Source organism: Lissotriton helveticus, chromosome 8 (assembly GCF_964261635.1).
Source record: "Lissotriton helveticus chromosome 8, aLisHel1.1, whole genome shotgun sequence".
NCBI lineage: Eukaryota > Metazoa > Chordata > Amphibia > Caudata > Salamandridae > Lissotriton > Lissotriton helveticus.
Window position 1 is genome coordinate 1,504,054,948 of NC_136069.1, and position 22,843 is coordinate 1,504,077,790.

The following is a 22,843-nucleotide window of genomic DNA, read 5'->3' on the forward strand; positions in this document are numbered from 1 at the left end:
GGTGCTGGCTGGTGTGGTTGGCTTCAGGAGCCAGGATGAGTCTGCCCGGTGGTGAATAGGGAGATCTGCATGTAGATGGGAGGGAGGAGTTGAACCTGGGACCTGAATAGGGCTGTGCATTCCCTCCACAATGCTGGCTCCACCTCCTGTGGTGCGTCTGATGTCCCTGGCCTGTCCTGTGAAAGGGAGAGAGGAGCTGAGCAAAACAAAGTGCTCAACAGCTCCCCTGAACCAGTTGTATCTGGTTCTCCCATTGCCTACACTTTTAAACAAAGGATTTGCTGGTATAAATATAGGGGCTGTGACCCAATGAAGATGTTCTTGTTTTTGGATCCTGATCCCTGCTGGGCGTGCTGCTGCTGGGGCCCAGGAGGACATGCCAGGAGGGCTGCCTCCCTGGGCCCATCTATGCCCTGGAACCTTTGGCTTTATTTTCTTTTTCCAGGACTCTCCCAAGACTTTATGCAGCCTTTCTGCGCCCTGGGCGCGCTGTGCTTTTCCCCAGGAGAGGGAGAGCCTGGGGGGCTGAGCAATGCTGAGCTGCAGCCCCTTTGGGAGGGAACCCCCACTTTGGGGATTCCCCCGTGATGCAGGCCTTGCAGGTGCCCACCCCGCTTATCTTATATATTTACCGTGGGTGCCCACCCCACATGGCCGCTATTTTTTATATTTCAAATAGCAGGAGCCCACCCTGCGTCTGCGCTTCGTTTTATTTAATGCGCGGGTGCCCACCCCGCGGCTCGAACTTTTATCTTAAAATTACGGGTGCCCACCCCGCTTATGGTGCTATTTTTAAAGCAGGTGCCTACCCTGCTGTATATTTGTAATTTTGAGGGAGCTTACCCCTCTTCCAGCGCAAAGAGAACAGAGACTGCCGGGCCGCGTCTCAGCGCGACCCGGAAGACAGGCGCAATTACCTTTTTGTGGGCGGGGCCGCAGGCGTCACTTCCGTTTCCCCCAGCCGGGGAAGGCGACCAAGACGACCGGCCATGGCCTACGGGGCTCCCTTTGTGGAGAGGGAGCCCCACGTGCCGCACCAGGATGCCGATTCCAGGCAGGGCTCTCCTAGGAGGAGGGAGAGCCCCACATGCTGCCGCCACACTTCCGTGAGGAGAGAAGCGGGGATGAGCTGAGATCGGCCCGCCAAAGAGGAGCTCCGCTGCAGAAAGCCCCGGTGCTTAGGGCCTTGATCATGTTGTGGTGCCTTGTGAGGCACAGTGTTGTGTCCCAGCCTATTTCCTGAGCGGCCCCCGCCTGATAGGGGAGCGCTCCAACGAAGGGGGCACATTGTTGTTCAGAGGGCCTGAGGGGCCCGTGAGCCATTCCACTACCCCGGCATGGTGCTAATTTCCATAGCGGCGATGCAGTTGTGGACCGCCGCAACGAGAGGGGCATGTTCATTTCTAGAGCCTAGATGGCTCCAACGTGGCCATACTTATTTAAAGGGCCCCAGTGGGGGTCCCGAGGGCCCGTGCTGCCCCATATTGGCCCTTGTACTCCAGCTGCCCCACTTTGCAGGGGTCAGCTGCAACGCTATGGAGGCATTATTTGTTCACAGAGCCCCGTGTGGCTCCAACACTTAGCATATTTCATTCCAGAGTGCATTTTAAGTGTTGTAATTAATATTTTTGGGTCAGTCCTCTCCTTGGTTTCAGTATCACTGAAAAAAAAGGTTGGCTCTGGAAAACCGTTCTGTAAATCATCGGTTTGTTAGTGCAACTCAAATATTGTCAACTTGTTGTTCTTTAATCTTGGTCTAGTGAGGTGAGGTGAGTGCAGATTGGTTGTACTTGACATTCACTTACCAGGTTTGCCAGTTACTATCACTCATCTGATATTGTGATCCAAGTCCAGGACATTCTTATCATTCGTATGATTCACAGTTTATTGGTCCCAGTCAGTAGTTGTTTAGGTCTCCCCTACTCAGAGCATGTGCTGTGAGATATTTTGCTTACAATTTAGTGGGCTAAAAACTCGCCCACAGCATATCTTTAGTTGTTTTCATTATCACTCTCTTTTACAATCTTCCGATTGCTTGGATCCAGTAGGCTTCCCTTCCGTGTGTTAGTTCCTCCCTGGAGCATGGACTAAGTATACGTTCTTCCTCCTCTATTTTGCATTACATTGTTTTTTTTAATAATTTCATAAGCAATTTAGTATCATTTGTGGACATGCAATGCGCTTTCCTACTTTTAACACAGGCATACAGCTTCTTATTTATGTTGCTTTCACCCTATCTGATGTCTCTATTCACACTTCTACTCCCCCACACTCCACTCTACTCCACACAGTGTCCATCTGTGCCACACCACTCTACACCACTCCATGCCACCCCTCTCCTCTGTAACCCACTCTACACAATGCCTCGCTAAGCCACTCGACTCCATGCCACTCTACTCCATGCCTCTCTACTCTGTGGCATTCTACTTTCCACCACTCTACTCTGTCACTCCAGTCCATGCAGCTCCACACAATGCCACTCTACGCCACTTCACTCTACACCACTCTATGCCACTCCACTCTATGCCACTCCACTCTATGCCACTCCACTCGATGCCACTCCACTTTAAGCCACACATTGCCACTCTACTGTATGCCACTCCATCCCATTCTGACACTCTACTTTACACCACTGTATGAAACTCTACTGCCATTCCATTCTACACCAATCAACTCAGTCACCCTATGCCAGTCTACACCACTCAAGTCACTCCACTTCATACAGTGCCAGTCTGTAGCACTCTGTGCCACTCCACTTTATGCCACTCTACTCTGCACTACTCCATTCCACTCCATGCCACTGCATTCCACTATACCTCACTCTACTCTAAGCCACTCTAGTCTATTCCACTCTACTGTACGCCACTCTACACTTCGCCACTCTACTTATGCCACTCTAATGTACACCACTTTATTTTATGCCACTCCACTAAGCCACCCCACTAACCTTTACCCATATTGAACAGCAAGAACTCTGCTGTACATTATGGCTAAAAGATCTTGGCAAATCACGCAAGCGAGACCTATTGCCAATGCTTGTGTATGTATGTTTTGTGTCACAATCACCTCACAATGACTAACCTGTGTTCTCAAGCGAACTGTATGCATCGGTCGGTAGTACTGGAACTGGTTTGCGGGCTGAACAGTAATGGTACCTGCAAGATGCAGGTTCCTGTGTTAATGTGGGAGTTACAGACTGTAAAATGTCCCCCTGGAATCATTTGTGTATGGCCCCTCTTCTTAAACAATAGAAGAATCCATTCATACAGCTGTAACATAATATAAAATGGTGTAATGAACATGCTCATATTGTTTTGGTAAATAGATAGTGTTGCATCGTTGTAAACCTAAAATGTGTTGTTGTCCCAGGAAATAACCATTCAGCAGATAATGGCTCACCTGGACTCCATTCGAAAAGATATGGTTATCCTTGAAAAAAGTGAATTTTCAACACTCCGAGCAGAAAACGAGGTAAGAACGAGACATTCATTAATAAAACAACCGTTCATTGTCTTAGCAGTAGATAGAAAATTGTGTATGGGTTCTGTTATTATGTACGAAATATGTAGTTTGTGCGAAACGTGACCAGTGATCTTTCATAAACATTGTGCTTGCCAAAGCATTCTGCCCTTTTGTGGTGACCCCTCCTCTTTATAGCTAGCTTTTACAAATCTGGTTTATGGTCTCATCTTCTCCTGTCCCAAGTAGATGTTTCTTCTCGGCAAGTAGTTTCAATACCCGTAAAAAAAATTATTTAATGGTGTTCCCTCTTCAAACCCTGAGCAGATTACTAATAACTGTATAAATCAAGCATTAATAAACATAATAGGTCTGCCTTTTATTTTAAATAAGGGAAAGTGATATACGTGCATGGATGGATGGATGAATTAATGGGGCATGTTTGAAATATTTGCATAGACATGGCTTATCATCAATTGAGTTCTCTGCAAGTGGAATCTGTTACTCAATAATAATAATACATTATTTCAGCTTGTAAAAAAACATAAAAGTAGATCATACATACATAGAAACATTCTGTCTTGCAAATGATTCAAATTGTTAAAACATCTTTAAAAAAAGCAAAAACGTGCATATTTTGAGATGCAATAGAAACATTACAATACTATTGTTACCTGAAGCACACAAATTAAAAACATTACAACGTCCATCTCATCCATTAAATCTCATTAGCCACTTTGCTCCGTCTAATTCTCCATACCCAAAGGAGCAACCTAGAAACAGCAAACACAATTTGTTCTTTTGTGTCATATCTGAGGAGTCTATAATCTTCCAAAAAGTGAGCTGTGCCCATGAGTTCACATAATGCAACAATTCACCTTCTTCGGGACAAGCCATAACCAGGGCAGAAGTGGAAGTGTTCCTCTGGTTCTTGAAGGAGCAGACAAAAAGCACACTGATATAATGAAGATCTTGTTTCATCCCATTTGCAAGTAAAAGGTCTTAACAGTAGACCACCAACCCTGAATTTTATATACAGGCTTTTGGCTTGTGGTGACCTAATCCTATCCAGCTACATCTTAAAATTAGGGGTGCAATCACGTTGGAAGAATGTTTCAGTAGTGCACCCCACTTTTTGGCCACTCCAAGTTTGCAACAGCATGGTTTCCCAGAAAGCTTGCTTCAGCTTAATAGCTGTAGCTTTGTTCATTGTGTTTGGAGAAAGGTACACTTCCTCCATTTTGATGATTTCACAAATATATTTTACCTTCTTGAGCCATGGGGTACATATGCTGTTGTCAGTACGTATTAGCTCCACTAAGGCCTCAATGTAGGGTACCAGTTCCAGCGTTGTCCATAATCGCACCCAGTAAAGTAGAGGTTTTAGGAGCATCACAAGGTTTATCATATTTACTGCCAAAATAGTGCTCAGGAGAGTAAGAGAAAAGCTTTGAGGAAGAATAAACAATGACCTAATACATTTATTTTCGGTTTGAGTTAGTAGGACACAATATGGCACATCCCCAGACTTCTGCTCTATATGTGGCCCCTGACAATTCAGTGACCATAAGCCTCGAGAGCTGATGATACAGCGCCGCTTAAATTGGCCTTGTATTTCCTTGCTATAGCTGACACCCTTTGTAATAGGATAACTCTGCTTTTTCCTATCTGGCCAATCTTACACTCAGATATTCAAAACGTCTTACTTGTTCCAAGGGCACCCCCTCTATCAACATCCTGCTTCTGAAGGATCGATGGGGGTTTATCTCTAATCCCCTTACAGTGCAAAAAGGTGTGAAATCATCCAGGAGGGATTGAAGACCTTGTGGAGTCCTTGAAAGTAGGAGAGTATCCTCTGCAGAGATGATAATTGGGGTGTTAATGCCCGTAGATTTTGGCACATCATGATTGCAGTTTGCCACCCACTTTACTGCTCAGTTGATCTATAAGCTGACCAATGTGGGGGCAAGCAAGCAGTTTGTCTTACTCCATGATTAATGTGTATCCTATTGGTCGGATCCCTACTCAAATTCCACCTGTGCCAAGGCCTCATTGCACAATATTTCCAAATTTCTCAGGATGTCATCGGAGATACCATACCTATTTTGACCCTCCAAAGGTTATCCCAGGGCACCAAGTGGAACGTAGCCCTAATGGTCTATAAAGGCCACATATAGATGGTCCTGCCTAAGGCCGACATATTTCCAGCAAATCTTCCTGACGCGGAACACCTTGTTCAAGGTGCTGACCTTCATTCTAAAGCCTACTTGGCCATCTGAAAGGATGTGATGGTCTGTCATCCATGACAGAAGTCTTGATAGTACCTGTTGTGAAGTCATATATCCAAGATGATTTCCACGCTGGAGAGATGATAAAAAATGAAGTTTATTTCACAGAGGAAACTCCAGCCACGGTCTCTGAGAGACCTCGGAGATAATTGTCATTAACAGTCTCAACCACCACTGTGTACACTCTCTTCAGAAGCCTCTGGAGAAAGTTAGTTCGTCATGGAAACTGTATTGTCCAGTTGAGAGACACAATACAGTCAAGGCAAGACCACACCTGTCTAACGAAGATCTTTTGACGCTTGTCCATCACACTGATCGCCCTGTAGTTGGAAGGGACATCCCGCCTCTCCTTGTTGTAGGTGGGTACAATAATGGCACCTCTCCAGAATGACGGAATGAATCCACCACACCACCACCCCCTCTCTTAAAATGGAATTTCCATGGGTGTTCAGGCATTGAACCCAGATTTCAGGCTGTGACAAATCTAAATTTCCAGGTATGCCATCAGTGCCAGGGGCGTTCTAACTCTTCATTAGATGCAATGCCTGTGCTGTTTCTTCTAAGCCAAAGGCTAGGGGAATGACATCCTCATTCGCTGCCTCTTTTTCTATATGGGCTGTCGTAGTCCTCAATCATCTGCAGTGGATCATTCGGCCATTTACTGTATATATCTAAAAAATGAGTGACCCGTGCATCAGGTTGTACAGCCTCTTCAAGGTGGTTTTCTAAGGGGTGAGACCCAATCGCTAATAAGTTCCAGAAGGCTTTTATTTTCTTATTCTGGTGAGATTCGGTAAGTTCCTCCCATTATGCTATGTCCTAGCATCTTTTGACCTTTATCAGAGTTGCCCTATATCCTATCCTTGTTTCTATAATCTTCCTACGATCACCTTTTTTTACGGCTTCTAAAAGCATTGTTTCAACAAGTCTACATTCTTTTGAATACCAGCCCGGGAGGTTTAGTGGGCGATGACTTCTGTGCCCTTCCTTTGAATTGCTTGATTTGTTCAGCATTCCGTCCATCATCTGTTCTTTTTGCTTTTTCGCGCTAAGTGGGAAAGGTATGCCCAGACGTGGGGTCCCGTGTTCACTGTGTAACTGGATTGAAGCTACCCTGGCTGGTGAGAGGTGATACCCCGAAACCAATCCTAGGATGTCTGTTTCTGGTCCAGGGAGGACCATGCCTGGCAGATCGGGCTGGACTGTTCCCATGGGGAGCAGGGTCAAGACTGATTTGCATATGGCTGGGTTTAAACTGGGATGGCGTGTTGAGTAAAAAATGGATTACACCCAAATCTGTGACTGGGGTCAAATGTTTGATTTGTTCAGCATTCTGTCCATTATCTGTGTTTTTTTTTCCTTAGGGATCATTTTAAGGCAGATGGGGGACATTGCTTTTGTAGATCCAGGTTGTGATAAGTGGGCTAATAAAGGAGATTACAAATAGCATACAGTAATACGTTAGGAAGGAAAGATTGAGGTGGGAGACACTGGATCAGAGTAGAGAGGTGGGTTTCTGTGGGAGCTGCTTGAGAGTCATGGCCAGTGGACCTATAGATGAGGCCAGATGTAGTGTAGGTAAAAGTAGATTCACTTGGAAGCCAGTTGAGGGAATGAAGAAAAGGTGTTAGTCTGTCAAATTTTCTAGTGCATGTAGAGTCTAACAACATAAGCGAAGAATTGTTGTGAGATGGAGTAGATGCGGTGAATCCTGTGAGTAGTGCATTCCCCGACAAATATGTAGTGTGACTAGAGTTGGGCAGCAGATTTGAAGTGGTTTGGAAATAAGGGGTTTGATGTTGTGCAGCTATCTTATTTGATATCAAGCAATCGTCAAAATGTCATTGACATGAAGGTTAAGATTCAGAGATTGCTCTAGTATAATACTGGGTGATTTAGCTGAAGTTGCATGGAAGCTGATGCCTGCTTGTAATTCTTTAATCCTTTCATATAGTAGAAAAGAGAAACTCTGTTTATTGAGGATTAAGCTTGAGTTTTATGTTGGATGTTGTGATTCCCGCCTTTTTGATTAATGGATGTCCAGGAGCCAATATGGGAGAGGCAGGAGGCGATTGAATCAGCTAGATCTCATCAATTTACTTGTGGCAGGTGGTACATAATTTTGAGAAAATCTAGTTGATTCTAATGAATAAAGAATAGAAGGGCCCTGAGTGAACCCAAAAGGAACAGCTGAGATTTTATTGCATTGGGATTTGTTAATCGGATAAGCTTCAAATCATTTCAGTGCAGTGTCATCAATATCCATCCTGTCACTGAGAGTACGGAGAAAGATGCTTTGGTTGATGGTATCCAAGGATGCTGAGGGATTAAGGAGATTTTCCAACGTCGGATATCCATAAGCTTCATAGATGATTTGGAGAATGTATAATTCCCTGATATGAATGTCACCACATTTATCCATTCTATCAAAAAAAAGTTAGTCTACTGCGCATCTGTAGTTTCCAAAAATATCAGGGTCCGCAATATGTTTGTTGAGGAGTGGGTGGACATTGCCACTTTAAGACCACCCAGTCCCCTGCGGGAAATGGACCTTGCTCACTAGAGGTCACCGAAACTTGATTATTAATTTGTCCCAAACAACTGAATAAACGCACTCCGTTAGACCACAATTCAGTTCTATGTGAATCCCTCCTCAGCCCCCAGTAGCTATGACACAAGTAGCTGGTATTTCCCCAGACAAATCTGTGCTAGTTCAAGCAGTACCAAGCAACATTAACTTTAAGAACACAATACCATAAAAGTCCCAAATCAATTATAAAAAGTCATGACAATTTTAAGAATCAAAAGACACAAAAATGATCCGTATCTGAAAAATGTAACCGGATTTATGAATTTTTTATGTTTTGAGGTAAAACATGCCAGGAACGTATCCTATTTAAAAACGTTGTCAAATAAATACAGCCAGTAACCATTGTGAATGTCACTAAAGCATGACCTATAGTAACGGGGGAAATAAATGCTAATAAGGCAAGCTACCAAATTGTCCTTTGGACTTCCTGCTAGTGTTGCACCGGCTCTGTACACCACTCCTCTGCACTCCACCTCCCTCCCTGTCCTCAGTCAGGAAGGCCAGTGTAATGTAATGACTCAAAGAGGTCTTGAGTAGTGATAAACTCATTTATTGTAAGTTAACAAGCAGGTACACTCTGCCCAACCGGATAGCACGATGTTCAAGTAGGATCTGCGAACCGCTCTGGCTTCGCGTTCCATGTTCCATGAAACGCGAACCACAGAGCGTGCAGCAGAACATAAGTAACGCGCACCAACATAACTATGTAAACAACACAACACATCCCCTTTGGAATACAAAGAAAAAAATACAGAATAGCATCATCCCCTTCTTTTTGCTAGCAAAAAAAAACAATAAAGTATTCCTGAATAACTACAAGGGAAAATTCTCAGAAATATAATCTGCAAGCCAAATCGGGGGCCTTTTCTCCCCCATAGGATTCCTGGACATAGTGTTAGATTCATCATGATAAGTAACATTAGAATTCAATTTCAATTTCAAATTTTATTATGATTTGGAACTCCTTAGAGGTCCACATAAAGAAAAAATACAATATAAAGAAAATCATTTCACAACGAAAATAAACAAATCATAGCAATTACAATTACTAGAACACAAAGTGACACATTATTAAGCATGCCGATCTTCAAAAGATTTCTAAAAAACATTAAAAAAAGTTAAAAATATGATAACAGAATCTCTCATTAGGGGGATTATGTAAAGCACACATAAAGGAATTCACATTTAGAATACCCATTTGCAAACATATATGTCTTAGCCACTTGCTGCGATAAGGACGCAGCACTGGGCATATCAAAAGTACATGTATTCGATCTTGAATAGATTGATGACAAAAATTGCAAATTGCAGATACTCCGTGCCATTTAGACAAAAGATTGTTTAGGGGTAACAAATCTTGTCTCAGTAAAAACCAAAATCTCCTAATACCATGGGGTAAGTTCCAAGTGGCATAAGGTTGGGCGGATTTTCTTGCAAATGAATCAGTAAGAAGATTAACACCCTTCTTATCAGAAATAGCAGTAAAGTCTAATCTGTAACTAAGGTCCCAAGTGGCTTCCTTCAGGACAGACTTTAACTGGGATGCAGATAAAGAGAAGAGAGTACTCTCTTCCAACTGCAGGAGGGATACGGCCTTTCTAAAGTTGCTAACTATCAAGGAGTGTTCCCCTAAACCTCCCAATAGTTCAGTCCTTAGAAGGAACCTCATGGTCCCCTCTTCTCCTCTGGCTATGCTTGCGACCCAGCGCACCACAGCTGCCAAGCCCTGCACCCAGCTGCTGCGCAGACCGAACTCAAGTCTGCAGGCTGCCACGGAGCAGGCAGAACTGACTGAAGTAATACTTCTTAGCAATTTCCCCTCCACCTTATTTAAAAAATCCCAGTGCTTAAGATCAATTAATTCTAAGCCATATAGAAGGGTGGATGGGACCTTTGCCCTAAAGACCTCCAGTAAATGCGAAAAATGCCTTTTTCCCAGTGCCGAATATAGTGAATTTAAACTTCTTCCTTGGGCTAATGCCTTACGGACACTATTATCGGTGTGGGGTTTGGCACTTAGATTATCACAAATTACTTTTCCAAGAAAAACATAATTCTTTACAACCTCCAGTTTGTCATCTCCCACAGACCAGGTGAAATTCCTAAATTTATGTTTTTTCCGGCCTGTGATGCACATAATTTTACTCTTACTTGCATTAATTTTTAGGAAATGAACAACTGCATACTGATGTAGAGCAAGGAGGCGTTTAGCAAGACCTTTGGGCATAAGATCCATTATTATGATATCATCCGCATATAGCATACATGAGATATGTTTTCCGCCCAGTATTGGGGCTATACCATCACAAGAGGAGAGAGAAGCGGGTAGATCAGCAATATATAACGAAAAGAGTAACGGGGCAAGTAAACAACCTTGCTTAAGACCATTACATGAAGGAATGATCTTAGAGAGCCCCCTGTCACCTCCTTGCAACACCTGGCACCAGGTGTCTGTATGCAACAACTGAATCATATCTAATAGATATGGCGGCATTCCCATAGCCGAGAGCTTTCTCCACAGCAGTGGACGGTCAACCTTGTCAAATGCTGTGGAGAAATCAATAAAGGCCACGTAGACTCTTCCGCCACGTACCCCTATATATTTGTCAGTAATTGACTGAAGAGCGGAAAGATTGTCCAACGTTCCGTGGCCCTTACGGAAACCTACTTGTTCTAAGGGAAGGATTTGTTTTAACGCCACCCAATCATTAATCAGCGATAATAGACATTTACAAAACACTTTCCCGATAGCGTCTAGAAGAGCTATTTGGCGATAATTGATAGGCAAGTTCCTATCACCTTTTTTAAACAACGGAACCAAAATACTCCCCTTCCAGGATGCTGGAATATATTTTTTAAGGTAACAAATCCTAAAGAGAGGAAATAGGATTTTACTCCAGGCTACTGGATTTTGTTTTAAGACTGATATCGGGAGTTCATCAGGGCCCATGGCACCTGAAGAACGCATGTCTCTTATAGCTAATTCTATGGATAATTCTGAGGGGTATTCAGTTATAGGGGTGGTATTTTCCTCAATTCCCCTAAGTTTCACATGCCGATCATTTCTTGCATACAGACTTAAAATGTAGTTAACCCAGGTTTGTTCGGAGATAGGAATTGGAGATGGGCGCACTCTAGAACCACATCCCTCCCCAATAAGGGTCCAGAATTGTCTAGAGTTCCCATGGACAGCGGCTTCACGCAATCCAATCCATAACAGGTCCTCTTTTTCTCTTTTCATTTTTTTCTTTAACCTGCTCCTCCTCCTTTTGAGAAGAGATATTTTCTGGGATCTTTCTACTGCACCACCTAAATATTGTTCCCTCACCAGTTTGTTTATTTCCTTATTGAGGGAAACAACCGCTTTTGGGAGGGAGTTTTTTTTCCTGATTAGGTTCGATTTTTTAACGGCAGAGATGACCTCCTTTATAAAAACATCAAAAGAACACTGTTCCACCCCCTGCCAATTATTTAAATCGGACACAGTTTTTTCAAGGAGAGGTTCTAAATCCTTCATGGCTTTATAATCCCAGAAACATCTACCTGCTTTTTGAAAGGTGACCACCTCTCTGTCCAACACCCAGGTATCAGAATTGGGAGGCTCTAGAGAGAGCGTTAGTACGATAACATTATGGTCACTAAGGCTAGTGTCCATGACCACCAAATCCCTTAACAAGGAGAAAAAAGGTTGGTCAACAATTATATAGTCTAAAATTGATTTGCTGTTGAAGGAGCTATGAGTATAGTTTGCAGGGACATCAGAAGGGAGCCTACCATTAACTATGAGTCCCTCCGTACAATATAGTTCTTCCAGCAGCAATTTGCCCCGTTTATTTGTTTTTATGTTATCCGGAAAAATGGTTTGGGGTATCAATAAGACCTCCTCTTTTTCTTTATTCCTGAATAATTCTAGACTATAATTGGACACTTTACAATTTAAGTCGCCAACTAACAAAAAATTAGAGAGAGGGACTGTTTTTTTTATTTGTCTAATAAAAATGAAAATTTGCTTCATCAAAGTGTTAAAAAGATCACCAGGCGGAATATAGGCATTTATTATAACAAGAGGGTGTCTCTCCCCAATTTTATCTAAATTGGAGAGGGTCACAGCCTGGAAAAGGTTACTGGGATCAATATAGTGAGAGAAACTCCACTTTATTGTATTTGATAAAAGGCAGGCAATTCCCCCCTTTGCATGTCCTCTACTAGAGGGGGTTGCCGCCACCTCCAATACATAATAATCCTTCACTATATTCAATTTATCAGTACACCAAGTTTCCTGGATGCAAATGATATTAGCATTCAAGGAAAAAAGATATGATAATTTTTCCGGATTATTATTAATGCCGGCTGCATTCCAGGAGATGACAGAACAATTACTGCTAAAGGTGAGAGAACAATCTAGGGTTGTCCGTCACCTTAGTCACCAGGGCACCGGGTAACCAATTCCATTGCTGGTCATTCTCAGGTAAGCCTCTGTTTATTGTTATAGGGGAGGGAATGGGATGCGTTACTATCCTTTTTGTTTTTGACACTCGAATTTTTAAGTCATCAAAAGGTTGAGAAAGACCAACCGAACTCAATCCCCTATGAGGACCATTCGCAATGAGATTGTCACCACTAATGGCTGTAAACGGTACCACATCAATCCCCTGGCTCTGAAAAAGTTCAGCTTTATTTAATATTAGATTCACTATCAAATTTGAGTAGAATCTTACCCTAGTTAAAGACGTGGGTCCAGATCCCAATAGTGTTACTAAGTCAATGTCGCTTGATTTAATTAAATTTAGTCCCTCGATATCCTTACAACATTTCAACAGAAAAGATCTATTCAGACTTAAATCAATATCGAATAATGGGACAAAGTCCAGAAACAAAGAATCAGTACGGAGTTCCGTGACTTTATGAACCGTTTTTTGGCCCCCAATTGCCCCCTCTAACCGGGTACGGAAAGAGGGTGCAGAAGGATTTAAAGAAGTGGGAGCCACCAAGGCAGAACATCTTTCTTCTTCGACTAAACGGAGGGTCAAAGATTTTTCTGTTCCTAGACCTTGATCTGTTAGATTTGATTTTGAACAATTCATAATAATTTCATCAGAATTGACGGAGAGCCCCAAAAAATCAGAGGATGGCCTAATTGGATCAAGCTTCAGAAATACCTTATCCTTGTTCTTGTTATCTTCAACCTCAACAGAGGGGGACTTGAAGGAAACTTTGGGATTCTCAAAGAGAATTTGTCTCTGCCTCCTTTTTTTAAATCTGCGGAGAGACTTCCTCTTTTTCCCCCCCTTAGGTTTTACATGTTTTTCCTCTTTTTCCTCCAATTCCAACCCCTTAGGTTCAAGATCGAAAATAGGATATAATGCCACTTCGGCAATAGCGTTAGGAATGACCAAATTATTTTCCTCAGCAACAATACCTAGAATGGAATCGCTTATACAATTATAAGCAGAAGATTTCAACGTGGGACACACGTCCTTCACTACCGGAGCCACCGGCATATTCTCACTCAACAAACAAGGTGTATTAGTCCGTACATTATTAGGAGGTGTTAACGTGGGAGAGTCTGAGCCACAGCTCCTTTCACAGGTCTTTGGTAATAAAGCCTTTAAAATTTGAGTAACAGAGTCCAATACGCAATCCGAGCTACCCACGAATTTATTAAGTAGCGTGAGAATTGAGGATAGCAACTGTTCCAATGAAAGTAAAAATTCAGATATGGGTTTCTCGGAGTATTTCAGACTAGGATCATTAATAACCTCAATCCCAGTTATATTGAGCAATGGACTTGAAGACATGTTTGTTTTAAATGAGGGATCTAGTGAGTTGGGAGAAGGAGTACTGCTAAAAAGATGGAGGCCAGAAGGAGTAGCGCCCATAGGGGACTTTACAACATCTGATAATGCCCTAGGGACGTCGACCAAATAACGTTTGCACAACACGGGGTCAATAATCAGGGGCTGTGAATCTTCATTTATATCCACCCTCGACTTAGAGATGGACAAAGACCCATTGTGCAAAGCATTTCCGGAAGTTAATAAAGTCTTAGAATTTCTGGGATTAACTGGGCTAGAAATTAAACATTTCTCATTCTCCTGAGATACAGACGTAGTAGATGGAATACCCCCAAAAATACATGCGCTAAGACCAGGAGTTCCCAGTTCTACCTCCTTCGGTTGACTAGCCAAGGATGGAATAGGGGTTGAGGCCAGGGAGATGCTCTTATCAGGTGCAATGTTTTCCTGAGGAATACCATCCAACGCTTTCTCCCAAAGCTGGAAAATCTGGGTTTGACCTTTCAACTGGATCGTTGAAATATTCTTATTTCGAAGGGGGTTTGATCTAGTCTTAGCTGTAGATCTTCCCCCCAACACTCTTCCAGATCTCAACTTTTTGGCAGTCATACTACAACTAAGATCAAACTATAAAAAAGGTAATTTGAAATATAAATACGCAGGTAATATATAAGTAAAAGTGGATACTATCTAATCACACAAGCGAACAATGAGAGGCATGTATAGAATCACTAAATAAACAGTAATTGCCTACTATGACAAACAATCAATGAAATAGACAAATATAATATATTGAAATAGAAATTAGGGAGTGGGCCCAGCCCAGCCTACTTCAGCCCACTGAGGGCCACAGAGGGCCCGCTCTTAGTAACATTAGAAGTAATTGGATTTGCATCATTAACATGTGAATCAGAAACAACATGATCTTGAACCTCAGGAGAAATGACAACAGATTTATCACTGATATCTAACCCAGAGTAAGAATTCACAGAAGAATTATTATTACACAGAAAATCATCAAAATCATATATATAAGGAACTTTGTCATGTGGCACCGAAGGTGCGGGACATCTTGCAATTCTTTTAAGATTCCAAACTTTCCCATCAGACAAACAAACAGCATTATTCAAAACCTCAACCACTTGTAAAGACTCATAGAAGCGACTAACATTCTTAGCAATCTTGCCAGGTTTTTTTACTCTAACCCATTGCCCAATATCAATATTGACACTTTTCACACCATGTTTAAGATCATACCATTCTTTGCTTTTAGCAAAAGCAGCCTCACTCTTATTCTTAACAAGATTCTCAGACCAGTTCACAATATTAAACTTGAACAGCCAACTGGGAGTGAACTTAGTTCTTGGATTCCTTCCACGCATCAAGACAAAAGGAGGATACCCAGTGGCGTCACAAATGGAAACTCTATAGGCCCAAACCATTTTAAGAACCTGAGTTTCCCAATCACCATAATTTGTAACCATCTGAATAGTGTTCTTAATAACACGCTCAACCATGCCATTACTGTTTGGGTTGTAAAGCGACGTAGTTTTGTGTTTAATACCCAGTCTATTGAAGTATTTAACAGCTTTGGTAGACAAAAATTGAACCCCATTATCACTAAGTAACAAGGATGGAATTCCTTCCAAAATAAATGATTGATCCAAAAAAAGCAAAACACTGTCAGTGTCGGCCTTTTCAACAATCTTTACGAAAGGCCACCTAGAGTATAAATCCATCAACACTAAAATGAATTTCTGTTCATTCCCAATGGTACCCATAATGTCAATGGCGGTGTGTTCCCAAGGTGAACTAGGTCTAGACATGTTACTTAATGGAGGTTTAAACGTGACCAAAGATTTATCAGCTGCCTGACACAATTTACAATCCCTCACAAATTTCTCAATTCCAGCATCCATGCCAGGCCACCAGAATGAAGCCTTAACAGTGCGTTTGGTACGAACTATGCCAAAGTGTCCTTCATGACATAAGGCCATAATAGAAGGACGCAACGCCTTGGGGGGAATAACTCTCTCACCAAACCAGATATTCTCACCCTGATTAGCAAGGTCAAATCTGACTTCCCAATAAGACTTAAGAGGGTGATCACTTCCTACCCTACTAGGCCAAGACTGAGTAATGTGCGATTTCACTAGGGACAACTCCTCATCTTTGAGATATTCATCTTCCCATTTACCTTGCAGTATGCCAGCATTACCTAAATCATGAACATACGCAATCTGAAAAGAATTCCAAATTTCATCCTCGCACATATCCAACTGTTTAGGCATCCTAGAGAGAAAGTCAGCTATGCAGTTTCTGGCTGAAGTGTTAATGGTGCCTTCCGTGGTCAAGACTTTAAGCAACGGTTTATGATCACAACGTAAAAAAAACTGTTTGCCCTACACAAAAGCACGGAAATGATCAACCGCCCAAACACACGCTAATGTCTCTTTCTCAATGGTGGAATACTTCTCCTCAGTGGGCGACAAAGACCTGGAAGCGTAGGCAATAATAAGCTCCTCACCATTAGGATCAATCTGAGATAAAACCGCCCCTAAACCCTTGATACTTGCATCAGTAGTAAATATGGTTTGAGCTTCAGGATCAAAGCTTTTCAAAGAAGCAATTTTGGTGATGCAAACCTTAATGTCCTCAAAGTCCTGTTCACATTCAGGCGGCCAAAAGAATTTCGTTTTATTCTTCAAAGCTGCAAAGTTGGGAATGTACTTGGAACAGTATTCAACAAGACCAATGAATGAGCTTACATCGTCCTTACTGTTTGGGGAGGGAGCACATTTGATGGCATCAATTAAATTGGGTTTTGGTCTTATTCCCTCACGGTCAATGACATGACCTAAAAACGTGACATGATCACTGGCAAACGTGCATTTGGAATACTCAACCGTCAATCCTTTCACATCAAGAATACCAAGGACCTTGTCTAAAGATTTGTCATGTTTCATCTCATTTTTACCAAAAACAAGTATGTCATCCTGGAAAAACTTAGTGTTCTTGATATTGGCAAACAACCTATGTATCAGGCGTTGAAAAACGGCTACAGCAGATGCAAGGCCAAAAGGCATCCTTTTAAACTGAAAACACCCTTGTGGAGTAATAAAAGCGGTGTACTGCCTGCTATCTTTTGATAGCGGTATCTGATGGTAAGCTGCAGATAAATCAATTGTGCTAAACCACTCAGCACCATCCAATAAAGCCAACATTTCATTGATCTTTGGAAATGGAAATTGATCAACCACAATGTTGTCATTGAGATGGCGCAAATCAACACACAGCCTCAAATTTCCGTTGCTGCGTTTCACCACTTCCAAGGGAGAAACCCAAGATGACGCCTCAATGGGCTCAATTATGTCAGAAGCAACCAATTTATCAAGTTCTGCAGTGACATCCTTTCTTAAAGCAATCAGCACATTTCTGACCTTGTGAATCTTTGGTACCGCATTGTCCTTAAGCAAGATCCTGTGTTCAAAGTCCTTTAATTTACTAATCTTCTTTTGAAAAACTGAAGGGAACCTTCTCAAAATTCTCTCACCCACCTTAGTACATTCATCCATCACAAGCACTTTCTCATCAGAATTGGGATCTAAAATTATATGTAGATCACCCTGATCTTTCCACCCTAAGACAGATGGACCCTTCCTAGAAATGTACAGCTTGCCAAAGGATCTGCGATTTTTAAACTCAAATCTAAACCAGCGGAAACCCACAATGTCGATTTTCTCACCACCATAACCTTCGGGATCAATGTCTGAAGGAAAAAGTTTTGAACCCACTTTCCCAATGAAGCTCCTTTTCCAAACATCATCATTCACTATGGTGTATGGTGACCCAGAATCAGCGTAGACTTTCACACGCACGCCACCAATGCTGACCCAACACTCAGGTTTATTGTCAATCATCAAACATCCATCTCTAATATTGAGTAGAAGTTTTTTCTTGAGTGCTAAAGAGCAATCAGAAACTTGTTCATCACTACTACTCTCATTGTCATTAGAGTCTGTGTCGACCTGAACACATTTGATTGCCTTCGTGTTTCTCCTACAAGCTTTGGTGTAATGACCAAATAGACCACAAGCACCATACTTACTCTTCCTGGCAGGACAGGAGTTAGCAAAAGCTAAATGTGAAGGAACTGCTAACCGCTCTGGCTTCGCGTTCCATGTTCCATGAAACGCGAACCACAGAGCGCGCAGCAGAACATAAGTAACGCGCACCAACATAACTATGTAAACAACACAACAGCCAGTCAAATCTTCAGATCAAGTGAATGACACATATTATATATTTATGTACACGGCCCTGTTTCAAACATGTTTTCCGATTATTCATGTACCTGGTATGAAGCAAAATATTTGTGAAATCTGATGGCAAACCAAAGGCATAGTTGTTGTGACAGTCTTTAATACAATTGCAGATAAATTAACATATTGTAAAAAAAATTCTTTTGTTCCTAGAAAATGAAAATAGAATTGGACCAGGTCAAGCAGCAGCTTACGGTAAACTGACACTGTATGCTTTCCTGCAAATAAAAAAACGTCCTTTCTTGAAAGATGTGAATAGTAAATACATTTCTCTGTTTTGAAGAATGAGTCGAACAAAATCAGAGCGGATACCAAACTGGACATTAACCTTGAAAGAAGCAGATTGACAGACATGGTAACTATTTAATGTGCTCTTTTTTTTAATACTTTCAGCAGAGTTTGCTATTGAGGATTACGTGTTAATTCGTTGTATTTCATTTTATTGCACACATGATTTTTAATTTTAGCTTAAGTAGAGTGTCCGTTATAAAATAAATAACTGCTGATATTCAGCCAGCTGCACAATTTGCTCATACTTTTTCCTGCATCCTTTCTTTTCTTCCAATGTGGCTTTCCTCTTCTGTTCATCTGTGGCATATGTTTAATTAGATGCATCTGACTTCTTGGAACAGAACATTAATATCTCCAACCACTGCCCTCCACCATGTTGTCTAAATGGCTTCTCTATTTCACACCCTATTAACACAGCATTTTTTCAACATTCTTACCCATTGAAGGCGACTATTGAGAGGTTATTTTTGTTTAGTGATAAATGGATGGCTCCATGGCATAGGTCCTCTATCCAAAGACAAGGAGGATGATAAATCTAGTAGTTGGGAGCGTTTAAACTCCTAGAAGATTGTATTGTATTGTAATTGCATTTATATGAAATGTAGCGCTTACTACCCCTGACGAGGCGTCAACGCGCTTTTTCGGTGGGTAGCACGCTACTCCGGGACCCATAGAGGATTAGTGTTGAATTATTATAGTGAAACATGCAAGTACATTTTAAGTGGTGGATAGGTTAGTCAGTTATTTGGATTTGGAATGATAGCAGAAGGATAGAGGAGGAAAAAAAGGTTTGTATTTATATAGCACTTGTTACCCCTGATGGGGAGTTGAAACATGCTATTCAGGAAGCCCATAAAGGATTAGTGGTGACTTAATATGGTGAAATATGAAAGTAATTTCAGTGGTGGATATTAGTCAGTTATTTGGAGTGAGAAGGATAGCGAAGGGATAAAAAGGGGAAGAAAGGTTTGCATTCATATAGCACTTGTTACCCCTGATGGATGTTGAAGCGCTTTTCTGGCGAGTAGCACGCCACTCCAGAACTCATAAAGGATTAGTGTTGAAAATTAGTATAGTAAAATATGAAGTAAATTTGAGTAGTGGATATGTTATTCAGCTATTTGGGTAGAGAAGGGTAGGTGGCGGGATAGTGAAGGGAAAGAGGTTTGTATTTATATAGCGCCTGCTACCCCTGATGGGGTTTTGAAGCGCAAGTAGCCCGCTACTCTGGAACCCATCAGAATTAGTGTTGAACAAGTATGGTGAAACATGATTGTAATTTTAGTGGTGGATATGTTAGTCAGTTATTTGGATTGAGAAGGGTTGAGGAGGGGTAGAAAAGAGGGAAGAGTTTAGAAAGGTTTGTTTTGGGGGATCGGTATAGTAAAAGTGGTGTAAGATGATGCTAGGAGGGGTAGAGTAGGAGAGAGTCTAGAAAGGGTTATTTTGGGGATCATAGTAGTGGTATGGGGTTTGGGGTTAAATGAGAGAGTGGATGTAGAGGATATATTGAGCGAAGTATAGGCTGAGAAATAGGGAAGTGCATTGGAAATGCTAAATTAGAAGAAAGTGATAAATATATAGATCCATAAGTACATTGAAAGTACATAGATGCATAATGGAGGTATGTATATTGGGCAGCATTTCTGGCCCTGGCCCTGGACAGTCTCGAACAGGCTCAAACAGGCAACTGCGCTTGTCCTCTCCGCCCTTAACTGGCTCAAACAGGCAACTGCCCTTGTCCTCTCCCCCCTTGTCCTCTCCGCCCTTGTCCTCGACGCCCGGGCTCAGGCGCCCTAAGCCTGGCCTTTTGTAGCCCTAGTAATCAGGTGACCCCATCAGCCAATGGGAACCCTAGCCCTAACACTATCCTATCACAACACTAGCCCTTAAAAATCTAGAAGCAATAGGAGACCAGGACCTTACAGCCAATCTTAGCCCTAGCCCCCAATCAGTTCAAAACCCCTAATCTCTACGTACAATAGATGCCCTAGCCCTACCAGTAGTCCCACCCCAAGTCCAAGCAACCAATGGCAGAGGAAGCCCTTGTCCCTACTTCCAATAGAAAGCCTAACCCTACTCTTAGTCCCACAACCAGTCCAGCAACCAATCGCACCAGAAGCCCTAATCACTACTTCCAATTAAAAGTCTAACCCTAGCCCTAGTCCCACCCTAGTCCCAACAATCAATAACACAGGAAACCCTAGTCCCTACTTCCAATAGAAATCCTAACCCTAGCCCTAGTCCCAACCCTACATTGGTTGAATCACAGACCCAGAAACCAATCAGAACACTCCAATACCCAACCAATGAGGATACTAACCCTAATCCAATAGAAACATCAGATACAACCACCAATCAGTGTACACATGTACCAAACAATATCAGACCAGATAAGGTCCCAGCAACCTCAGACAAGGTTTGCTGGCCAGGGAGTTGGAAGCTGCTTTTCCTGTACAGAATCTCCTAGGAGACAGACCGGCTCGATCCACACTTTGGACTTCTGCAGGTAAAGGCCGCACTAACTTGAAATCTAACAATACTGTTTGAATAAAACTTTACTTCCTCTACTGGCCAAAAAACGAAGTGCACAGTCCCAAGTAAACACAGTTTAAACCGCTCACAGAAGCACCCTCTGATGTAGAATATCCCTATTGCTGTGAGGGAGTGGGGGGGGAGAGGCAGGGGGCCTGGTTTCACTGGCTTGTGAACACAAAATGGTGGCTGGGGTGCACTGTTTTAACATAAAGGTCTTAGCACAGAGCAAAGGAGAAATTTGGAGGGAAGACTGAAAGTCATCAGCAATGAGAAGGAAAAACGACAGAGTTTGGACTGCAAATCCCACAATTCAACATGTTGTATGGAAGTAATCATGGGCAGGAAAAAAACACAAGTTTAAAACACAAAACCGGTGATAAAATATCCAATCACAGGCAGGTTAAAACTACAATGTTTAAACTGTAACAACCACAGGCAAAGACAGAAATCACAGAAAGGTAAAATTGTTTTTTAAAAAACATTTGTTTTGGGGACGAGACAGCACTAGTCTGCCTCCTTACCACTTCCTGGACTCTGCTCACTGCAATCTGGGGCACAGGGAGACTGCAACTCACAAGATGGAGGAGAATGATTTGATAATGATGCAAGACAACAGGCATGCTCTGAATATCCTGACTTTGAACGTACAGGGTCTCAACTCACCAGTTAAGCAGAAGTCACTTCTTAATTGGCTTCATACCATAAGGGCTGACGTGGTGTTGTTACAGGTGACTCGCCTCTGGTGAGATGATGTTAAAAGATGCAAGTCGCTTTACTATCCACTGCAGTTCAATTCGAATGCACTAACCAAAACAAAGGGGGCTGCCATTCTGATAAGTGAACAAGATATACAGAGACACAGAGGGTAGGAAAGTGCTAATTTATGCTAAAATCAAGGGTCCGACCATTGCAATTGTGTCAGTTTATGGTCCAGATGAGGGCAAAAGAAGGTTTCATGCTTGGTTCTTCCCCACGTAGCTCAACAATCATTAGTTTGTTAGTCTGCAGCGATTTCAATGTTTTCCTCGAACTATGTATGGAAAAACCACAAACTTCCTCGTAGTTGATGCCCCTCCTATAAGCCTGAATCTTATATATGTTTGGCACACACAACAGGTAGGGGAGCGGGACTACAAATTCTATTCCAATCTGCATAGGTTGTATTCAGGAATTCACTATATCTTTACCTCCTCTTCTGTGTATTCCTTGGTCAGAACTTCTGCGATTAGTACTTGCATCCTGTCAGACCATACACCTGTGACATAATAAACATCTCCCCTTCCCAAAGATTCCTCCCTATAGGACATGGAAGATAAATGAAATAGCGTTTTGAGACCCGGTCCTTAAAGCTAATATAAAAAAAGTAATGGAAAACAATTTAAATAGAGTGAAACAGAGAGGATGTCTTGGGCAGACAATCTGGGATGCAGCCAAGGTGGTGGTGAGAAAAGAAGTAATCAAGCATACAAAAACATTATTCTACAGCACCAATTGAAAAAGACTGTACCTTGAGGCAGAGATCACTCAATTAGAATCAGAATTTAAAAATAAAAACACCAG

General features: G+C 42.2%; 1 protein-coding gene across 2 annotated transcripts in view; it reads left to right on the plus strand.

The window, feature by feature from the left end:
- CCDC90B (coiled-coil domain containing 90B) overlaps positions 1-22,843 on the plus strand; it is a 110,910-nt gene that overhangs the window by 54,761 nt on the left and 33,306 nt on the right. For both annotated transcript variants that reach the window (XM_078658482.1, XM_078658481.1), the window contains 3 exons: positions 3,370-3,471; positions 18,608-18,649; positions 18,738-18,809. In XM_078658482.1, the coding sequence (XP_078514608.1) occupies positions 3,370-3,471; positions 18,608-18,649; positions 18,738-18,809 (216 nt within the window). The remainder of the gene's footprint in view (positions 1-3,369; positions 3,472-18,607; positions 18,650-18,737; positions 18,810-22,843) is intronic.